Here is a 21,057-nt window from a genome sequence, read left to right as displayed (position 1 = left end):
CACTAATTACCGTCATTAAACCCGGGAAAAGTGCAAGAAATCCTGGAATATTATTTAGGCCTGTCGTGCCCACCCGACCCGACACAGCTGGTGCTTAATGGCGGGCTTTAGTACAGGGGAGGAGGGAGAGGGAAGGAGAGGATGAAGGAGAAATGGCGAGAAGGAAGAAGGAAAGGGAGAAGAGAGGGTGAAGGATAGGGGAAGGAAGAGAGGGTGAAGGACAGGTGAAGGGCAGTTTGAGTACGGGAAGAGAGGAGGAAACAGAAGGGAAAGAATGGGTGAGGGAGGTATGAGGGGAAAGAGGGAAGAAGGAAGGAAGGAGAGAGGGTGAAGGAAAGGTGAAGGAGAGTTTTAGTACAGGAAGGAGGAGGGAGAGAGGAAGGAAAGAGAATGAACATGGGGATGAGGAGGCAGAGAAGAAGGAAACGAAGAGGTAAGACAGAAGGGAAAGGAGGAGTGACGTAAGAAAGGAGGAGAGAGAGAAGAAGGGAAGAGAAAGAGAAAAGAAAGAGTTGAAAGGAAGGAGTGAAAGAAGGTATATACAAATGAAGGAGGGTGGGAAACGAGAGGAAAGAAGGAAAGGGAGGGTGAAGGAAAGGTGGAGGAAAAGAACGAAAGGGGATATGAGAGGGTGGAACAGGGAGGGAGGGATGATGTGGACCAAGAAGGAAAAGAAAGAAGACCTGGAGAAGGATGGGAAGGTAAGAAGGGGCCACTAGGAGAATGAGAGAGAAGAAGGAAAGGAGATGATGAAAAAAAAAATAGAAGGAAACGAAAAGATGAACAAGGATAAAGGACGGAGTAAAGGTGAAAATGATGGAAGAAGGAAAGAGAAGATGAAGTTTGGAGAGATGGAAGGTGGGTGTGGTCTTGTTGATGAAGGAAGAGGAGGAGATAGGGAAGAAAGAAGTATGTAGGATGGGAAGGATTGACTGACTGATAAAGATTAGATGAGAGATGAGATGAAAGAAGAGGCAAGATTAATCTGCGTTGTGGTGTGAGGAAGAGGGAGAGAGGAGGGGAGAATATGTTTGATAGCACAAGTGACGTCGCCTGCCGCGCCACCCTTCTCCTACCCTGATCGTGCCATTACACCTAGTTTCATCAGGGGAGGAGGGGGGGAGGCGGTTATGTCAGTTGGTATCCCCGTTACTATAAGTGATTCTAGGAGAAAGTGAGTGACATAGTTTGTTGGTGGTCAGAATAGGTTCGAAAAATGTCTGGAAACATCATATCGAGATCATCTAGTGGTACTTAGAGCATATAAATTATAGTACCATCTATAATTGACTAATATTAACAGGAACAAGATAAGAATTGTCTGGTGGTAAGAAAACACATGATTAACGTCTTGTGACACTCAGAAGACGGAATAATAAGCAGTTATTATAGCACCACTGTGTTAGTTGTTGTTGAGTTATCATACGACGTGAACAATATGAGTTACAGTTCTACTGTCTGACAATACAAGCCTAAACATGAAGAGGAATGGGGAAGAAAGAGCACTGAAAGAAGGGGTATACAAAAAAGTATGATATATGTATATATGGAGATAGATAGATAGATGGAAAGTTTGAATGATTGATCGACTGACTGACTGATAAATAAACAGCTAGATAGATAGATACTGTAGGCAGATAGGTTTTTTATCATTTATTATATATTTGGTGGTTTAACAGTATGCCTACAGCCAAGTGTTCTATCTACATCAAGAAACAAACACTAAAGGCTTAATTTGGAAACTAATGAAACACCTATTTTATGGGATGCTGGGGAACCATTTCACATTATGCAACTAACGAACTTAGCTCTGGTCCTGGACAAGAGTTCATTTGTTATTATAATATTGTTCATTTACATCTAATGAATATGCACACCATCCAAGCCTTGTTTCATGGGGGGTGGGGCACAAATACCTAGGCTGAGGGTAGAAGCAATCTAGAGTGATGAGGGCCAAAACAGTTCTCCCGGATCCCTGTATTTTCTTTCTTTTTTTTTTAATCTAAAAATTAATATTAATGATACCTGAGAAACAACGAATGACATTCCGTGATGTCAATTTACATTCAGTTGTTTTAATATTCAGTTTGTAGTGTTTAGATATTCTCATTTTATTTATGAGAAAAAATGGTAAAAAGCCAAATAGCCAATCAACACTTCGCAAATATGTGTTTTAAAGTATTGTTCTTCTTCTGTATCAATAACATGTACGTCTGTCACATATCGGGAAGTATATAAAAGGTATGGTTAGCTGTATAAAGTATAAATTATACGAATCTTTCCAAGACGACCCAAGAGTTGGGAGGAAATATCAAGTATGCTCGTCTCCTCATGATTTCCCTCACTTAGTTGTTATATTGTATTTCATGAAGTGTTGCCAGCCATTTTAGTGTTAGTGATGTTCCCTTAGTTAATGTTACCGTTAGTAGTGTGTGGTTGGTGCTGGGATGTGTGTGTGTGTGGGGGGGGGGAAGGGGAGATTTGGCGTTGTAATGGGAACAGTGGTGTTGCGGTGGTGGTGGGGAAGGGACTGGTGTTGTGGAAGGAGAGGAGAAAGAGAAAGAGGGGCGATCTGGTATTATGGTGGGGACAGTCCTGGGAAAGGTGAGGAAGGGGGTGTTGTGATTTGCGCAGCGGAGGGTGTGGGAGGAGGGGAGGGACTTAGTGGAGAGGAAAGAGGAGGGGAGAGAGGGGAGGGTTCTGGTAGGGGAGAAGAGGAGGGGTATGGTTGAGGTGAAGAAGAGTAGCTGGACCTGACGGGGTGTGGGGTGAGGGAGGGGGTGATATTGTGTATCAGACAGGGGAAGAGGAAGGGGAAGGGGAAAAGGAAGGGGGAAGGGGAAGGGGAAGGGGAAGGGGAAAGGGGGAAGGTATAGGAAAGGTGGTCTGGTGAGAGAAGTGTAGTGGTGGTGGTATAAAGGGAGGGGTAAAAAGTAGCCTTGATGGAGAGGAGAGGGTAAAGGTTTGGGGATCTGGTAGAGTGGCGAGGATGGCCTGATGGTTGTGCTGTGTATCGGGAAAGAGGGGCTGGTGGAGGGGTAAGGTAAGGGGAATGACGGTAGGGGGGGCGAAAAGAGGGAAGGGTCTGATGGATGGACAGGGTGGTGTGGAAGTTGTGGATACGTGGTAAGAATAGTGGTAATGGAGGGAGTCTGTATCGGAAGGTGGAAGAGGAGGGAGAGAGGGAGAAAGGGAGAGGGAGATGAGAGTTCTAATTGGGGGCAGGGAGAAGGATGAGTCTGGTGAAGGGACTGGGATGGGATGGAGGGAGGGGTCTGGCAGGGTGGAAGTGGTGTTGTGTATCAGGAAGGATAGGGAGACCGAAGGGAGAGTGGGAAGAGGAGGGGAAAGGGGATGGAGAGTAAAGGAAAAAGGGACGAGAAGGGGGAGAGGAAAGAGCGGGGAGAATGGTGTAGGGTGAGATGACTGTGGTATTGGTTGAGTAGTGTATCAGGAGGGGAAAGAGGAGCCGGGAAGCAGTGGGGGGAGGAGTCTATTGGGGGCGGTTGTGTGCATCAGGAAGGGGGAGCTGGAGAGAGAGGGTAGGGGGAAAGGGAGAGTAGGGAAGAAGAGGGAGGATTGGGGGAGGGGATTGGTAGTGTTGTGCATCAGAAAGGGGAAGGGGAGGGATAGAGTGAGGAAGGGGGACAGGTAAGGTAGGGGAAGGACGAGAGGTGGGGAGGGGAGTGGTAGGTGGTCGGCGGTGTTGTGTGTCAGGAACTTCAATAACAGTCAATAACTTCAGCCAAGCCAGGATTTTTGGCGGCTCCTGGACAATATTGGTGCAGGGCTGTACTCTCTCACACACACACACACACACACACACACACACACACACACACACACACACACACCAGTATACAAGCTCACACACGCATACACAATATCATACACACTTCCTCGCAAATATACAGTACATAAGCTACACCCCACGCCTACACATATGCAATCACAAAGACATAAAACACACACACACACACACACACACATAAACACTCATTCATTAACTTACACACATACAAACACAAACACACATACATACGCACATAATTCCATACACAAACATACATGCGACAGTACACACACACACACACACACACACACACACACACACACACACACACACACACACACACACACACACACACACACACACACACCAGTATACACGCTCACACACGCATACACAATATCATACACACTTCCTCGCAAATATACAGTACATAAGCTACACCCCACGCCTACACATATGCAATCACAAAGACATAAAACACACACACACACACACACACACACACACACACACACACATAAACACTCATTCATTAACTTACACACATACAAACACAAACACACATACATACGCACATAATTCCATACACAAACATACATGCGACAGTACACAAACACACATACATACGCACATAATTCCATACACAAACATACATGCGACAGTACACACACACGCACACACACACACACTTACATACACACTGATTCACTAACTTACACACAAACGCAAACACAAACACATATACATACACACACACATAATTTCGTACACAAACATACATGCGACAGTACACACACACACACATGTCACGTACGTATGTGTGTGTGTGTGTGTGTGTGTGTGTGTGTGGATGTAGGAATTTGATGAATGAATGTGAAGGGTCAGGAATTTTAGAACTAGAGCTTTTGTTTATTTTTCTGCATGTGTGTGTGTGTGTGTGTGTGTGTGTGTGTGTGTGTGTGTGTGTGTGTGTGTGTGTGTGTGTGTGTGTGTGTGTGTGTGTGTGAAATTGAGGATGCACTGTATACCTGTGTCAGCCATGGACAGTTTGATTTGGCAAAGAGAGAGAGAGATAGAGAGAGAGAGAGAGAGAGAGAGAGTCAGAATATAAAACACCATACATTCAGAATAAGATGGAACAGAGGAGAGAAAGAGAAGGGAGCGTGTTATTTAAAAGAGAGGAGAGGAGGAAAGGACGGAAGCAGTGTATATAGGGAAAGAGAGCAAAGAAAGAAGAGAGGAAGAAAAGAAGAATGAAGATTAGAGAGAAGAGAAGAGTGAAGGAGAGAACATGAGTAAAGTGTATCAGAATATTACACCCCTGATCTTCTGTTCTCTAACCAAGCTTACAATCAAATCCATATAGTAACTAAAATTTGCCTTAGTAGGAATGACAAGGCATGGAGAAAACAGAATCCTTCCATGTATATTGCGTTTCCTGTAAAATGTAAATATTTGTTACGCCAGTGAGTGGATCATAAGTTTGCTTGTGATTTTCAGTCAAAGCAAACAAAATAGGAAAGAGTAGAGGAAAAAAGGAAGGAAGGAAAAAGGAAAAGACAGTAGAGTGTATAAGATTATAAACATATTGGGAAGCATTGGTAAATTATCCTAAACCAAACTTTGCTATGACAGTCGCTTAAAAAAAAAAAAAAAAAAATCACGTATCTGAACACTTTCCTCAATAGTTCCTCAGTCAAGGTACATGGCAATATTAGGCCAACTCAAAGTGAAAAGAGTTTAGATTTCTGTACCTCTAGCATGAGCCTCTCTATTATGTTGTCTTTTATATCTAGCTGTCATTTATGCAGATCCTTTTGGCAATTTTTAGGACAAGTCAAAGTGAAAGGAATATAGTTTGTGTTGAACTGTATATCTGGCTGTCAGTTATATGGATCCTCATGGCAATTTTTAGGTCCATCTAGAGTGAAAGGAGTATAGTTTGTGTTGTATATCTGGCTGTTTGTTTTGTAGATTCTCAGGTGTGCCACTCTCATCTTTTGCTTCCATTACTGTAATCGGATTGTAGGCTTAAGGTAATCCAGGTAGAGTATTACAGCACTAGGTCTGTGGAGAGAGAGAGAGAGAGAGAGAGAGAGAGAGAGTGTGTGTTTGCATCCTTTACCACTACTTTGTTTCCTTTTCTTTACTTTCTCTCTCATGCATTCAGCTCGAAACATGGTCTACGTTGAGAGAGAGGGGGAGAGAGAGAGAGAGAGTTTACGCAGGTTATCTGGACACTGGACATTTATATGATCCTCAGCAGATGTAGTGTTTGTGTGTCCTTCTGTTGTTATTCTTGATGGCAGATTGCGGGCTGAGTTATCCCCTTCAGAACGTTTGACGTCTATTTTGTTCGTTTTCTTCTTCCCTTTCTATACTTTTGTTTTTTCTTTTGTGTTTTCTTCATCATCATCTTCTTTTTCTTCTTCTTCTTCCTCTTCTTCTTTTCTAGCTACTTTTTTCTCTTATTCTCTAGGATCTCTGCCTCATTTTATCCTTAGGCAGGCGGGAATTGTGTATCACATTAATACATAGAAGTGAACGGATCTTGAATTTGATTTTCTTTCATCTTCTTGATTTTTCTTGGAGGTAACAATTTCCGGGCCCATGACTTTTGGTTCCTTCTTCCTTGCATATAAAAAAATAAATAAATAAATAAAAATGGAGGCAGGCGAATGCAGACTTCTATGGGTTACAGAGATGTTGAACTTCCTCCTGCAGCCACCCGCAACCGCCCACACCAGCAGGTATTTGGTGTGGACGAGCACTTAGGTGAGGAAAAGTTGATGATGATAATGATGATGAATATAATAATGATGATGATGATGATGATGATAATAATAATAATAATGATGACTGTGATATTCGTGCTATAAACAAAACGTTCTCTCCTACTCCTATCAACCTTTTCTGTCCACGTCTCTATCTACCTCCTGTCCAATATTCAGTATAGACGGCACACACTCCCTCCCATTCCCTCCACCCTCTTGTCCATGCACTGTCGGCGGTTCGTGGTAATGGTGACGGATGAGAGGGCTACCTGCTGAGGCCTGGGGGTTAATTGAAGGGGGGGCAGGTTGTTGGAGAGAGAGAGAGAGAGAGAGAGAGAGAGAGAGAGAGAGAGAGAGAGGGGGGGAAGAAATTAATGAAAGAGCAAGAACAAACTAGAAACCAGACAGAATAAATTGAAACAGGTAGGAGAGAGAGAAGGGGGGGGAGGGGCGGAATTAATGAAAGAGCAAGAACAAAGTGGAAAACCTAACTGAATATAACGAAGCAGGAGAGAGAGAGAGAGAGAGAGAGAGAGAGAGAGAGAGAGAGAGAGAGAGAATATGAGAGACTAATAAGAGGGAGAGAGGTAAAATGAACCTTGAAAATAGAGTATTTCGACATGCAAGACTCATCTATTTTTGCCAGTAAATTTTAGAGCGAAAACTACCAACCCTTAAAGCCTTCAGCACTATTATTTTTACTATATATTTTTCTCGTAACAGCCAGACGATTTGATTCAGATGAAGAGAGACGTTTGGCAGTGAATGGACTGGGAGATATTTTGTATAAAGCCCCTTCACTACAAAAGATCTTCTGAAGTTTAAATATAATAGTCTGGAAAAAGTAACGATAGATTAATAGAAACGTCATCATCGTATTCACGTGGTTATCTCTTTCACTACAATTACTTTTTTTTTAATGATCGTATTACCTTTAGACGATTTTATTCAGCTTAGGAGACGTCCCTAAAGTGTACTCTCACGATCATTAATTTCTCCACACACCCTGGAGAGATGCACGTTGAAGACAGGGTTGGTGTAAGAGCAGGCTAATGGATAATGGCGGTTCAGTAGTGTGTGTGTGTGTGTGTGTGTGTGTGTGTGTGTGTGTGTGTGTGTGTGTGTGTGTGTGTGTGTGTGTGTGTGTGTGTGTGTGTGTGTGTGTGTGGTGAGACGTCAATATCTGCTCACCTGGCCTTTTTCCAGCCTTGTCCTCCACCTTCCTCTCGCCAGGGGAGGGAGGGGGAGGGAAATTTGTGGTCGTGAGAGAAGGGCTACACGGTGAGGAGAGAAATATGAATGGTGAGAAGATGACAAAGAGAATAGAAAAAGGAATACAAAGAAGGAGTTATAAATGACGGTGTGAGAGAAGTTTTGAATTTCTAACGCCCAAATATCCGATGAAGGTGAATGACGCGCCCGGGTTAAACGCAAAGTACTTAGGGAGATCTGACTGTGGAAATTTTAAGCTTGTTTTACTGTAAGCCATTGTGTACTCTGCTGAGAATATAAATGTAAGCGAATAAGGATGCATTCTTCTGATTTCAGGTGCCATTCTACTAAAGCAAGTAGCAGCGAGCATGTTAACGTTCTCAGCTTCATCTGATTCAGCCTAAGTTGAATAATATCGTCTGGCGATAATGGGTTTAGAGTAACAGAGCTCTTTTATCAGTAAGAGAGTGATGACGGTAGTAACACGCTCAAACCCCGACATTCACTCAACTGAATATAGGAGTCTCACATTAGCACTAGAGGAGACGTGACCATACTGTAAGTGCACCAATAAACAAGGAGATAAATAGATCGACTGATTGGCTGATTGATAAATATATAGATATATGAATAAATGAACCGAGGAAAGAAAAGCATGGTTTGAATCAGCGACATATTTTTGACAGTTCTACGGGGAGTGAAGCAGAAGTGAAGATTGCATGACCCTATAATTCCTCCGTGTTAGCGCCGGAGATTATCGTGACTGGCGTTTAGCTTATCATCTCGTGTGTCTGATTTCGTGACATATCTTCACAATTTTAAGGGAAGTGAACCAAGAAAGAAGGTTACGCACTGTGCAACTCATCCGGATTTGCCTTAGAGATTATCTTAAACCTCGTCTCACTTTTTTTTCATTGTATATATTGTTTTATAGTTTAATTATCTACTTTTATTTTACAACTTGGACTAAACTGAATAGAAAAAAATTAACGAAATTATCAGGCAATGTTATTGTTTCATATTCAGTATTAGCCGGGATTATCTCCGGATGCATATCACTTGTTTCCTGTAGTTAGATGACCAATTGCCTTACCAGGCACAGACCACTCATCTCTGAGGAGCGACAGAAAATATTTCAAATCTGGAACTTGAGAATGTTCTGTGATACTGAAATGTATTGAGTTAATCAAATTGGTGAGGTGATCGCCTCCTTTCTTGTGTACTCCCCCGGGCAATGAATGCTCTTGAGCTGCATTCCACTTTTCTTATCAACCCTGCGATCCCGTATGATATCATTTTGGGTAACTCGCCCTCTGTGCTGCGCGATATTCAGTCTGTGTGTGTGTGTGTGTGTGTGTGTGTGTGTGTGTGTGTGTGTGTGTGTGTGTGTGTGTGTGTGTGTGTGTGTGTGTGTGTGTCTGTCAGTCTGTCTGTCTGTCTGTGCGTGTGTTTCTGTGTGTGTGTGTGTGTGTGTGTGTGTGTGTGTGTGTGTGTGTGTGTGTGTGTATGTGTGTGTGTGTGTGTGTCTGTCTGTCTGTCTGTCTGTCTGTCTGTCTGTCTGTCTGTCTGTGCGTGTGTTTCTGTGTGTGTGTGTGTGTGTGTGTGTGTGTGTGTGTCTGTCTGTGTGTCAGTGCCTTAACTCCTCTAAGGATATTTGATGGATCTAAATGAAACTTCCCATGTGAGTTCGTCTGATTACCCCGAAGGCCTTGCACTGTATACTGTTTTCCAACCATGATTGTTAGGGGGGGATCAGCCCCCTTCACTAAGTTAAAAATATATATCATCAGAAATAGTGAAAGGAGGTCATATATGGCTTTGATGTCTTACTACAATATGTACATTGGACTCTCAACCGCTGTGCCATATCTGGGGAGCGTGATTCCCATTAATTTGTGAGGGGTCAGCCCCTTCCCAAAATAAAAACTAGAAATAGGAGAAAGTGAACACGTGGATTTCAACGAAACTTCTCAGGTCAGTCCGTCTGGTTCGTTGATAATGTCTTTTATTACTGTATTTAAAATTTTCCACCATTATTTTTAGGGGAGTCAGCCCCTTCCCAAACTTTAAAGGATACAAAATTGAGAAAGGAGGGCAGGTGTAGCGTTGATATTATATATAGTAGAATGGGCTCCCATCCGCAAGGTGCTACGACTATTGCCACCACCACCACCACTACTACTACGACTACTACTTCGAATCACTGAGTGTATCCTAGGCTATCACCACTTCATATATCCCACCAATGCGATTATGTGGCTTTTACATCAGGACACTAGCTCCTTTCATGACAGTAATATTGCTTTGTAATTCTTTCATATCGGCATGCATTTCGCAGGACCGGGTATGCAGTTTCCATGTTTGTTTTTCTGAATGCACAGGAAGATACTGCACAACTGCTCTATTTAACTTCTTTTCTTAATGCCTGAAGTCACGACATATTTTCTGGAAACTGGAAGGGATCTGACTCGAAAGCAGAGATTACGGGACTGTGTAATTCTCTGGTATGAGCTCCCGGAATTATCTAGAGCCGTCCGTCCCGTGCGTGAGACTGGCTGCGTGGCGTGACAACAGACGCCACAGACCGTCACGAGAGTCGGCCAGAAACTGAGGGACAAACTCAATTACCGGCAGCCTGGTGATGTCTTGGAGCCATCGTCTGACACACTAATTTGGACATAATTTTCAAGGTTCCGCATCATGTAATAGTATAATTTACTTGTAATTATCACTATGAGAGATGATCTCCGAACTAAATAAAATCACACACAAGTCGTAAGAACTAGAGAGGGTACCTAGACAACATGGCAACACCACGACGAAACACTGACCTTGACTCGTGACCTAGACCTTTGACCAATCTGCGCCAAAACGAAGTCGCCATTCATGAAAAATATATTGTTGACATATATACATACTTCTCACTGTACAGTACATCCAGTTTCCTCCGATTCATGGGCAACGAAAAACTTGTGGTTATTACCTCCGCCAGAGGAGTTGAAGGAGGTTATGTGTTCACCCCTGTTTGTCTTTGCTGTCTACAGGATAACTAGAAAAGTTATTGATGGATTTCAATAAAAATATGTGCATATGTGGGTCATGGACCGAAGAAGACTTGATTAAATTTTGGTAGAGAGCTGAGCTGTCTGGTATAGGCGGTGGAGGAGGTATGTGCTCTCTGAGTGTTGTATTCTTGTTTTATATTTATTTATTCATAAATAGCCATAGTTGGGTTTACATTTATTTACATGTTTATTCATTTACCTATGGTTATTTTGATTTCCTCTCTCTCTCTCTCTCTCTCTCTCTCTCTCTCTCTCTCTCTCTCTCTCTCTCTCTCTCTCACACACACACACACACACACACACAGCTATTACATGACTCAAACATCAATTACACACAGAAGCACCCCGACGCAACTGCGACTAAATGCTACGCTATAGTTACAAGAAACGAAGAGAGAAACAAAAATAAACAAACAAATAAAAAGCAGAAATTGGGATGTATTTATTCACTTACATTACTACAGGGTGGTGGAAAAGTCTCTGTGCAGTAGGATATGAGAGATGTGGCAGTGTAAGATGTGGTGACTGTGTGCGGGGTGGCAGTGTGTGAATGTTTGATGCGGGAATATGTGTCACTTTAAGATGAGAGCGTGCAGTGCTGTGTGTGTAAATCTTGGCAGTGTGCGGTGTGGCTGTGCGAGGCGTGACAGCGTGTTGTGATTGTGTGAGGTGTGGTAGTATAAGGTGTGGCTGTGTGAGGTGTGGGAGTGTGTGTGGTGTGGCTGTGTGAGGTGTGGTTAAGCTACGAGTATACCTGGTAGTGTGAAGTATGTGTGGGCGTTGGCTGTGTCTTGTGTGATGTGGCGTGTGTGTGTGTGTGTGTGTGTGTGTGTGTGTGTGTGTGTGTGTGTGTGTGTGTGTGTGTGTGTGTGTGTGTGTGTGTGTGTGTGTGTGTGTGTGTGTGTGTGTGTGTGTGTGTGAGTGTGTGTGTGTGGGTGTGGGTGTGAGGTGTGGGTGTGCGAGCTTTGATGAGATTTTGTAGCGCCCTCTAACCTTTCTAACACCATGTACTATGATCAGCAAAAGCAAAACACACAGTAAACGAGATCTTCATTTGAGGACCCTAATTACAAAGAGCTATTCAGTGGCATCAAGATCAAAGGTTGTGTGTGAGTGAGACTTGATGAAATTACGCGGAAAAAGGGAACACAGGATACACTATGCAAATTCATTAGTGCACCTGGGGATAAAAGTTTGCCTGTTATTCTACCTCTTGTACTTATTATTTTCCTCCGGTATAGCTGATATTCCTAAGCTTAAAGAGGCTTGGTAAGACTCTCTGCCCATAAATGATGCTCTTTGATATAATGCGTCGGGGAGAAAATTGATGGAAATGTACAATGTGTGATGTAGTCGCAGTGAAATAGTAGACGGACATTTGAAATTGATTGTAAGTGTGTCTTAATTGTCTACTATACTTATTTTACTCTGCGTTGGCCTAAAATTGCCACGAGTCAAACTTTGAGAGGCATCTGGAGGTTTCTCGATTATGTAATACAACCGTGCTCAGGGCCAGTCACACGCTCATAAATTTTCTTGACCCTGGTAACCTAACCTGGGACCTCTAAACCCTTCAAGAGGTAATATTGTACCGGCTGTAACCATCTAACGTTTCTGTTCAGAAACATGTGTCAGGGATTACTCAGATAAGGGTCCAGAGAGGATTCTTATCAATACAGAAAAAAAAAAAATATTACATTCAGTTACAGTGGGTTTACAATATATATGAGTCATATGGCGCCACTTTCCTACAACTACTTTGAACTCCCTGGTGATTTGATGTCAGAGTGCTCGGGACGTGGCGATGGCTGTGGCTAATGTACACGGTTTGAATCCTTAAGAGGTGACTGAGGTTTTCCCATCATGTAATGTTGCTGGGCCAAAGGATAGCCATTGGAGCATGACTGTAAAAGTCTCATTGGAAAATAAAATCCATATCCCCTTAAACTCGATGACGTATCTTTCAACTTTATTCTTGCTATCTCTAGACAGTTTTCTCCACATATACAGCCTTCGTTAACCCTTTCGCTACGAGGTGGATCTCCTAAGCAAAATGAAATAATCTGACGGTAACTAAAATAAAACAGAAAACACGTTCTTTGATTAAATGAATTAAGAGGAATACGCTTATTGATCAGTTAATCTCATTTGGTAACAACTGCAGTGGCAAGTCCAGGGTTCCTCGAATCAATCCCCGTTCAGGAGAGTAAAGCTTTTCCTTAACTAACCAACTAACTAACTAAATAATTAAAAGTGTTTACCCATGTGCAACTCAAACAATCTGGATTTCTGCGGAGCAGAGATCACAGCAGGATTATTTCTTTTAGGGAAGGTGTGTTGTGTTCAAGAAGATACTGTTAGTGGTGCGTAATGAGAGAAGTATAAATGTACTTCATTTCAAAAGGATATTGTCAGTGGTGTATGACGGGAGTTTAGATATACAGATGTCCAAGACGATACTGAGAGTGGTAGTTTAACATTTTTAACCTTATGTAAGTATCCATGGATTCAACACTATCGCACAACCGTTGACATATTTTATGACTTTTCTCTCAAACTTTAAGCCCTGATTGAGAAACAAGATCTGTATTGACAAGACTTGTGTGTACAAGTCAAAACTTTAATTTCTGGGTACCCTTCATTAACTAAGAAAAACTGCTTTCAACGAATGGTACAGGGAACACCGGGAGTACAGCCACCCTCATCCCACACTAGCAAAAGGGACGTTTCTTATCTGCATCTATTATGCAGCAGTGATACTCCACAACGTCTCTTCCTATCACTGCAACACGAGGAGCTCTGGACTCTAATGTGTGGCCAAGGAGAGCCACCTCACCACCGCACATCAAGAGAATAATGCTCCCACAATGTCAGATTCCTACGATGGCGACTAGGGAGGAATCCAACCTCTTAAGCCACACTCCCTGACTACTACATCCAGGTCCACAAAAGAACATGGAGCACTTGAATTAACAGGAAATTTTACCGTTTTAAATTCTAACTTTACCGAATGATAAAATATGGGTTTTGGGACTCCCTTGGAAGCCCATTCTAGCGGTATACGAACGAGACATTCTGACAGATTTGCACTGTAAATGGAATAATCCTACTAAAACAGTTATATTCGCACAGTACCTGTTACCTCTACGGTTCGTAACGCAGAGCATCTGCTGATATCCCTCACTGTAGACATCAAGCGTAACCCTTCTGAACATCTGGAATACCCAAACGAAAAATAGGAAAGTTGGAACGCGTTGAAACTCCTGAGAGATGTGGACTGACTTTCAATCGACTTTTGCTTTACACTCCGTGGTGCCGCGTAAATAGTAGATTCTTGTTGCCACCAACGCCAACATTTAATTCTAATTATTGAGTTATATTTTAAAACTAAACACACATACTACTGTAATCAACGGAAGTCATTTCAAGTTAAAACAATTGTACATACTTAGGTGATTTACTTAGTGAAATTCAGAGACTCCACTTAACAGCCGTGGTGTCCCGTTCTTGCTATCTCCCTGCATCTCTTCTTTTTAGGTGCAGTTGATCTGGCATGGAGTCTGTGACTGCTCGACAAAGTGAGGTGTATCGTCTGATATGGTTCTCGGGAACTTGTCGAAATGAATTTGGAGTTTCTCTGTCGTGTAGCCCCTAAAATCTCTGATGCTCGTGGGAATGAAGTACTAAAGAGCTTTAGCCCTCTGTAGGTCAGACAACCACTGAGTGTCCTGACTCGCTGACGGTTGTGTCGGTAGAGTTCTTCGCTTGCACATCCTTCCTGATCTTGGACTGAAGTAAGGAATTACTGTGCAGCCATTGCTGGAGGGATCTTTTACGGGTTATTAAAGAATTTTCCATCCATCCATCCAACCATCATTCAATCCTATGTCGCCCCATGAGGAGCGTAGGAGCCCGGGGCTAGGCAAGTTGGTCCTGACATGTAAGATGAGAGTGACTAGCCTCACTCATCCCTGAGTGGCATAACGTGAGCAATAAACCCCAACCATCCCTTGGATATAAACCATCACCAGCTCAATCCGATTGGAGCGCTTTAATTACCCACTCAACCACCAGGTGCCATAATTTGGCTATATGGTTACCACCCAGCATAGTAAATGGTTTCCTAGTGTACAGGAAACCATTTGGATTGTCATTCAGCGTAGAGCCACCCATACGCAGAAAGAAGAGCAGAGAATGAAGAAAAGAAAGACAGAAGAGGGAGTGTAAAGTCACTTGTAGGCAAAAGGAAGAGGAAAGAATGAAGGAAAGAAAGACAGAAAAGGAAGGAAGGAAGAGAGGAAAGGGCAGACACTCAAAGCAGCACTACATCGAGTGAGTGGATGGTGAGTGCCCCCACCTACCACTTGCGCCCACCCACCACTATGACCCCCACCTACCACTAGAAATTTCCATATGTATATTACGATGTATCATTCCTTCCGCATCTTCTCGAGTGTATCCCAAGCGTTCTAAAATGTTCCCAGTTGTTTTGGCCTTTTACGTTCTTGATTCTTTTCATAAAGGAGCGTTGTATGGCTCCTAGAATTTGGATATACTGTATGTTGCCCTATTTGGGGACCATAGCTGACTACACTGGTCCATTACCAGTTGTACAAGTGCTCCCCACAGCGCCATTAGTTCTCAGGATCCATCTTAAGGCCAAACCCACTGTCTCAAGGCCCCTCACAAGTGACTAAAGTAACCCAGTGTCTAATAGGCTAAACTTTCACGTCAGTCAATTATTATTATTATTATTATTATTATTATTATTATTATTATTATTATTTATTTGTTTAAGCCATATCTGATCTCATCCTTCTGGTATTACTTCATGCTGAGATTAGGATACTACTACTGCTACTACGACTACTACTACTACTACTACGACTACTACTACTACTACTAATAAACTCTCCTGTGAACGTTTTTATCCTTACTACTTTTGAAGGCAGGTTTCTGTGTCACTAAAGAAATAGTAAAGATAGGATTGTGCAGGGCAGGGGAGGAAGGGCAGGGGAGGAGAGGGCACGGGAGGACAGGGCAGGGGAGGACAGGGCAGGGCAGGAAAGGGCAATGTGGGCAAGGGATAGGGCAAAACAGGACATACTGGTATCTATTTATCTATCTATCGGTCTGCCTGCCTGTCTGTCTGTCTATCCATCTGTCTTTCTATCTATCTATCAAGTAAGAATGCTACCACGATCACTATAGTATCATTCTCACAACCACAATGTATCTATCTATCTACCTGTTTATCTATCTACCTATCTATCTACGAGTACATCCAATCATCCATCAGTCTATCAATTTATTTATTTATTGTGAATGAATAAGTGATGACGCAGCCCTGAGGGGATATTCTCCCGCATTTGGTCTGATCAGCTAGTCAGGTCAGGTGCGGGTAAGGGGATGGGTCTGTTATGATGTGGCAGGGGTAAACCAGTTCTGCTGTCGGGCCCTGCTGCGGATGTCACTGATTGCATTGCCCAGTTGACCCTTGTGCGGTGTGGTGCGGTGAGGATCTGTCCGTTCTCCCCTTTGGGGCTAAGATGCGAATGAATGTGTTTGAATGGATGAGTAAATGGAGAGTGAGTCGTCCTGTCTCGGCTACCTCCCTTTCCTTGGGGGAAGCAGCCTAGGTATATAGATAGATAGATAGATTTTTCTATCTATCTATCTGTCTGTCTATCTATCTGCGAGTATATCCAACCATCTATCTGTCTGTCAATCTATTTATTTATTTTTCTATCTATCAGTCCATTCATCCATCTATCTATTAATCTATCTACCATCTATCTATCTAATCCACCCTAATACCAAGCGCCTAATCCAATTCAATCCCCCTCCAGCCCTTATAATCCTCCTCATCCCTTATACTCTCTCTTACACCTCTATTATTTATCTTATATGCAATAGTATACCTCTCCATAATCTTATAAGAGCTCTCTCTCTCTCTCTCTCTCTTTCCACGGCCCCAGCAGAGAAGCGTGACAATCCTAAAACACTGAAGGTTGGGAAAATTGCGCAAGTACCCCCTTCCTTTCCTTCCCATCTTCTCTCTCTCTCTCTCTCTCTCTCTCTTTCTCTCTCTCTCCGCTTTATTTTTCATTCCTCATCTTCTCTTTTCCCTCCCATTCTTTCCTTTTCTCTCCCCCTTCCAATCCTTTCCTTCCCATTTTCTCTCCCTCTCTCCCCCCTGGCTCCCCTTCCCCTTCCTTCTCTCCCCTCTCCTTCCCAGTCTTCTCTCTCTTCCCTCTCTTCCTTCCTTTCCTTCCCTTTTTTCCTTCCTATCCCACCCTCGACTTTCCCTTCCCGCAGGCCCCTCCCTCCTTCTCATCCCCCCTCTTTCCCCTCCCCCTAACTTTTTCCCTCCTCCCCCTCCTTTCCTCCCCACTCCCTCCCCCCATCGCAGTATTTTTTTTTTTCATTATTTTCACTTTCCCTTTCGTCCTCTCTCTCTCTCTCTCTCTCTCTCTCTCTCTCTCTCTCTCTATCTATCTATCTATTTCTAATCCTTCATCTCATTTCGGTTTTATCTTCCTCTTTTTTTTCTCTCCTCCTTCCTTACTCCTTCTCTCTTCTTTCTTCCTTCTCCTTTCTTCCTCCTCTCTTCCCTTCCCATCTCCTCTTCTTCCCTCTTTATTTCTTCTTTATTCCTCATCTTTTTATTCATCTCTCCCTTCTCCTGTCCTCCTTTCTCTTCTTCCCCGTCGTCCCTTCCCCTCTCCTCTCCCTTCCTTCTCTCTTCACCTCATCTTTCTTCCTTATTTCTTCTCTCTGTTTCTCCCCTTCTTTCCTCCTTCCTCCTTCTCTTCCTCCTTCCCTTCCTCCTCCTCTTCCTCCTTCTCTTCCTACCTCCCTTCCTCCTTCCTTTCCCGGGTCGCATATTCACCAAGTCTGGAAAGGTTCGCGTTATGGAGGAAATTAGGACCAATCACAGCTCGAGCTGAGGCAAGCCAAGTGTTACCAGCTCAAGACGTCATCACTTACCTTATGACGTCATCACTTACTTTATAAACATACAATTACTTTAAGTACTTCTGAACTTATCAGTAAAAGAATGTATATACAAGGCACGTAATTGACATTTAACAACATTATAGGCAGGTGAGGCAAATATGACACCGTACTGGAATATAAATGAAGGCTAAGACTACCTAAAGTATCTGGTAACATATCTACACACGTACTTCTTTCGGTATTCAAATTATTTAGTTCCTCTCCTAAAAAAGATGTATGGACTTACAAAAACATAGGTATTACATTGTATACCACACGTATATCAAGCGCAGAACTGAATGAAATGGCTAAGCATATCAGTTTGCGTACTCGTGGAAATAATAGTAGCCGAACCGAAAAGCACCTAAGAAGACAATAACATTGTGTTATTGTCTTTTTAGGTGCTTTTCGGTTCGGCTACTATTATTACCACGAGTACGCAAACTGATATGCTTAGCCATTTCATTCAGTTCTGCGCTTGATATACGTGTGATATACAATGTAATACCTATGTTTTTGTAAGTCCATACATCTTTTTTAGGAGAGGAACTAAATAATTTGAATACCGAAAGAAGTACGTGTGTAGATATGTTACCAGATACTCTCTCTCTCATTTATATTCCAGTACGGTGTCATATTTGCCTCACCTGCCTATTTATGTTGTTAAATGTCAATTACGTGCCTTGTATCTATACATTCTTTTACTGATATGTTCAGAAGTACTACCTACATTGTATGTTTATAAAGTAAGTGATGACGTCATAAGGTAAGTGATGACGTCTTGAGCTGGTAACACTTGGCTTGCCTCAGCTCGAGCTGTGATTGGTCCTAATTTCCTCCATAACGCGAACCTTTCCAGACTTGGTGAATATGCGGCCCTGTGCACCCTGGGTGGAGAGAAGCAGCTGCAACGTCCACCCAGGAGCAGGCCTCCTCATAGTTCCCTGCACCTCGCCGTGGGAAGGACCCTGGTCCAACCCTGGTGAGGCACTGTCTATCACAATGTGATGACGGATCCCTACACGGTGTGTGTACTGTACTGTACCTGCAGGACGGCCCCATAGAAGCAGTAGTTTACCTGTGGTCGACAGGTGTGCTTGGTTAGATAGATGGGATTAAACAACAACAACAACAACTAGAAAGTAGTCGGAAAGCGCATCCTCCACCAAGCCCAATAAATTTTTTATTTGCCGCTGTAATTCCTCTTTCCTGCCAGACGAATACTTTTACGGTCTCACATAGCCAAATAAGTCTACAGTCTTAGTCTGTCCTGTTTCATAGTGTCAGAGAGCACATACCTCCGCTAATGTCAATAAATGTACCATTTATTCCTGCATCCGGATCCGGATCAATCTCAAAATCTAATTAACTCTTCCTTGACGCACTGCCCACCCATACACCAAATTTCATTTAAATCTGATAATTCTTTGATACATATTTTGCACAGACAAACACACTCGAGTGAATACATAAACTCTGTCCAGCATCTCTGGCAGAGGTAATAACAAATCAACCAACCAACAAACACCCAAAAAATCAAACAAATCAAGCACGCGCCGCTCCAGTTTCCCCGCCAAACATATCAACGTATCTCACTCTATATGCCCAATGACCATCAAGGAACTCACACACCATCATCATCATCATCATAAACCATCACCACTATCAACATCATCACGCCGTGTGTTTACTAGTAAGGCAAACAAGTGTCCAGGCACACACGGCCAAGGGAGGCTGCTGGCAAACATTGGGACATCTCTGCTTCCCCGCCTTTCGCCTTTCCCGTGAGAACAAAGGATGGAGGGAAGGTGGGGAAGGGGCTGTGTAAGGCGATGGTGATGGTGATGCAGTGAAAGTAAAGTAGGCGAAGCATAATAAAGGAAGGTATTTATATAAATATATTTACAGATACACAGGCATGTTTTATATATATATATATATATATATATATATATATATATATATATATATATATATATGTGTGTGTGTGTGTGTGTGTGTGTGTGTGTGTGTGTGTGTGTGTGTGTGTGTCACTGAAATCCGTTGTACCCTTATCATTTTAACCTGACTATGACGACTAGATTTATTCAGCTGCCTGGCAGACCCCAGACCTGAATAAATCATGAACAGAGACAAATAAACGGATGGATGGGTGGGCTGGTAGAATGGTAGATGGAACGACAGGTAGAGAGGTAAGGAGCACTAGCAGAGGCCAACATCCGCGCCACACAACAGGTCAGACGTGGGACTTCACCTTACGACCTCCACCTTCGACCCTGTGTTTCAAAATCGTTGTATTCATTCCTTCTTGACATTTTTCCAGGTTTGGTACAAATCAGGTCAAATTTTTTTCAGTTGGCCTTTGCCTGTGACCTTGACCTTTGAACCATTATTAACAAAATCAGTAACTCAGACCATTGGGTGAACGTCAACCTTTCAATTAACTTTTGCCCAAAACTTAAAAACTGTACACACACACACACACACACACACACACACACACACACACACACACACACACGGATCCAAATCTGACCTTCTCTTGTGACCTTGACCTTTGGCTGAGTATACTTAAAATTCCCTTCGTTCACGCCTTACCCTCATCCCTTGCACCAAGTTGGGTCTCAGTCTATTAAAAACAGTTTAAGTTGACTTACCCTGTCCATTTAACTTTTTGCAATATGTATGACAATGTATGTGTCTAGATGTATAGCAGCTGTGTAGTGAAATTACTGATATGTTTCCCCTATCAGTGTGTAATGCTGGTAAGAGATACTGTGATAAGTGTGCAGTGTGGCGCTAACATGCTTCCTATTGCCAGTGTGCAGAGTGAGGCGGCGAAGACGCCTTTGTGTACAGATCAGAGTGTTCATTAACTCAGTACGTGATGGCACCTGGTACACGTGATGGCACCTAGCACACGTGATGGCACCTAGCACACGTAATGGCACCTAGCACACGTGATGGCACCTAGCACACGTGATGGCACCTGGCACACGTGATGGCACCTGGCACACGTGATGGCACCTGGCACACGTGATGGCACCTGGCACACGTAATGGCACCTAGCACACGTGATGGCACCTGGTACACGTGATGGCACCTAGCACACGTAATGGCACCTGGCACACGTGATGGCACCTGGCACACGTGATGGCACCTGGCACACGTGATGGCACCTGGCACACGTGATGGCACCTAGCACACGTGATGG

The 21,057-nt window shown here is 43.1% G+C and overlaps 1 protein-coding gene across 1 annotated transcript in view; it reads left to right on the top strand.

Annotated features, from left to right (window-relative positions):
• Positions 1-20,646, top strand: part of LOC145407678 (uncharacterized) — a 133,049-nt gene extending 112,403 nt beyond the window's left edge. Inside the window, exons 8-9 of the mRNA XM_080278546.1 lie at positions 6,518-6,568; positions 20,597-20,646. Of these exons, the coding sequence (XP_080134672.1) occupies positions 6,518-6,568; positions 20,597-20,646 (101 nt within the window). The remainder of the gene's footprint in view (positions 1-6,517; positions 6,569-20,596) is intronic.
• The last annotated feature ends 411 nt before the right edge of the window (positions 20,647-21,057 follow it).

The sequence above is a fragment of the Coenobita brevimanus genome, chromosome 74 (assembly GCF_032717465.1).
Source record: "Coenobita brevimanus isolate Jiangsu-jjx chromosome 74, ASM3271746v2, whole genome shotgun sequence".
Taxonomy (NCBI): domain Eukaryota; kingdom Metazoa; phylum Arthropoda; class Malacostraca; order Decapoda; family Coenobitidae; genus Coenobita; species Coenobita brevimanus.
The sequence above is the reverse complement of the archived record's forward strand: the minus strand, read 5'-3'. Positions and strand labels throughout refer to the sequence as shown.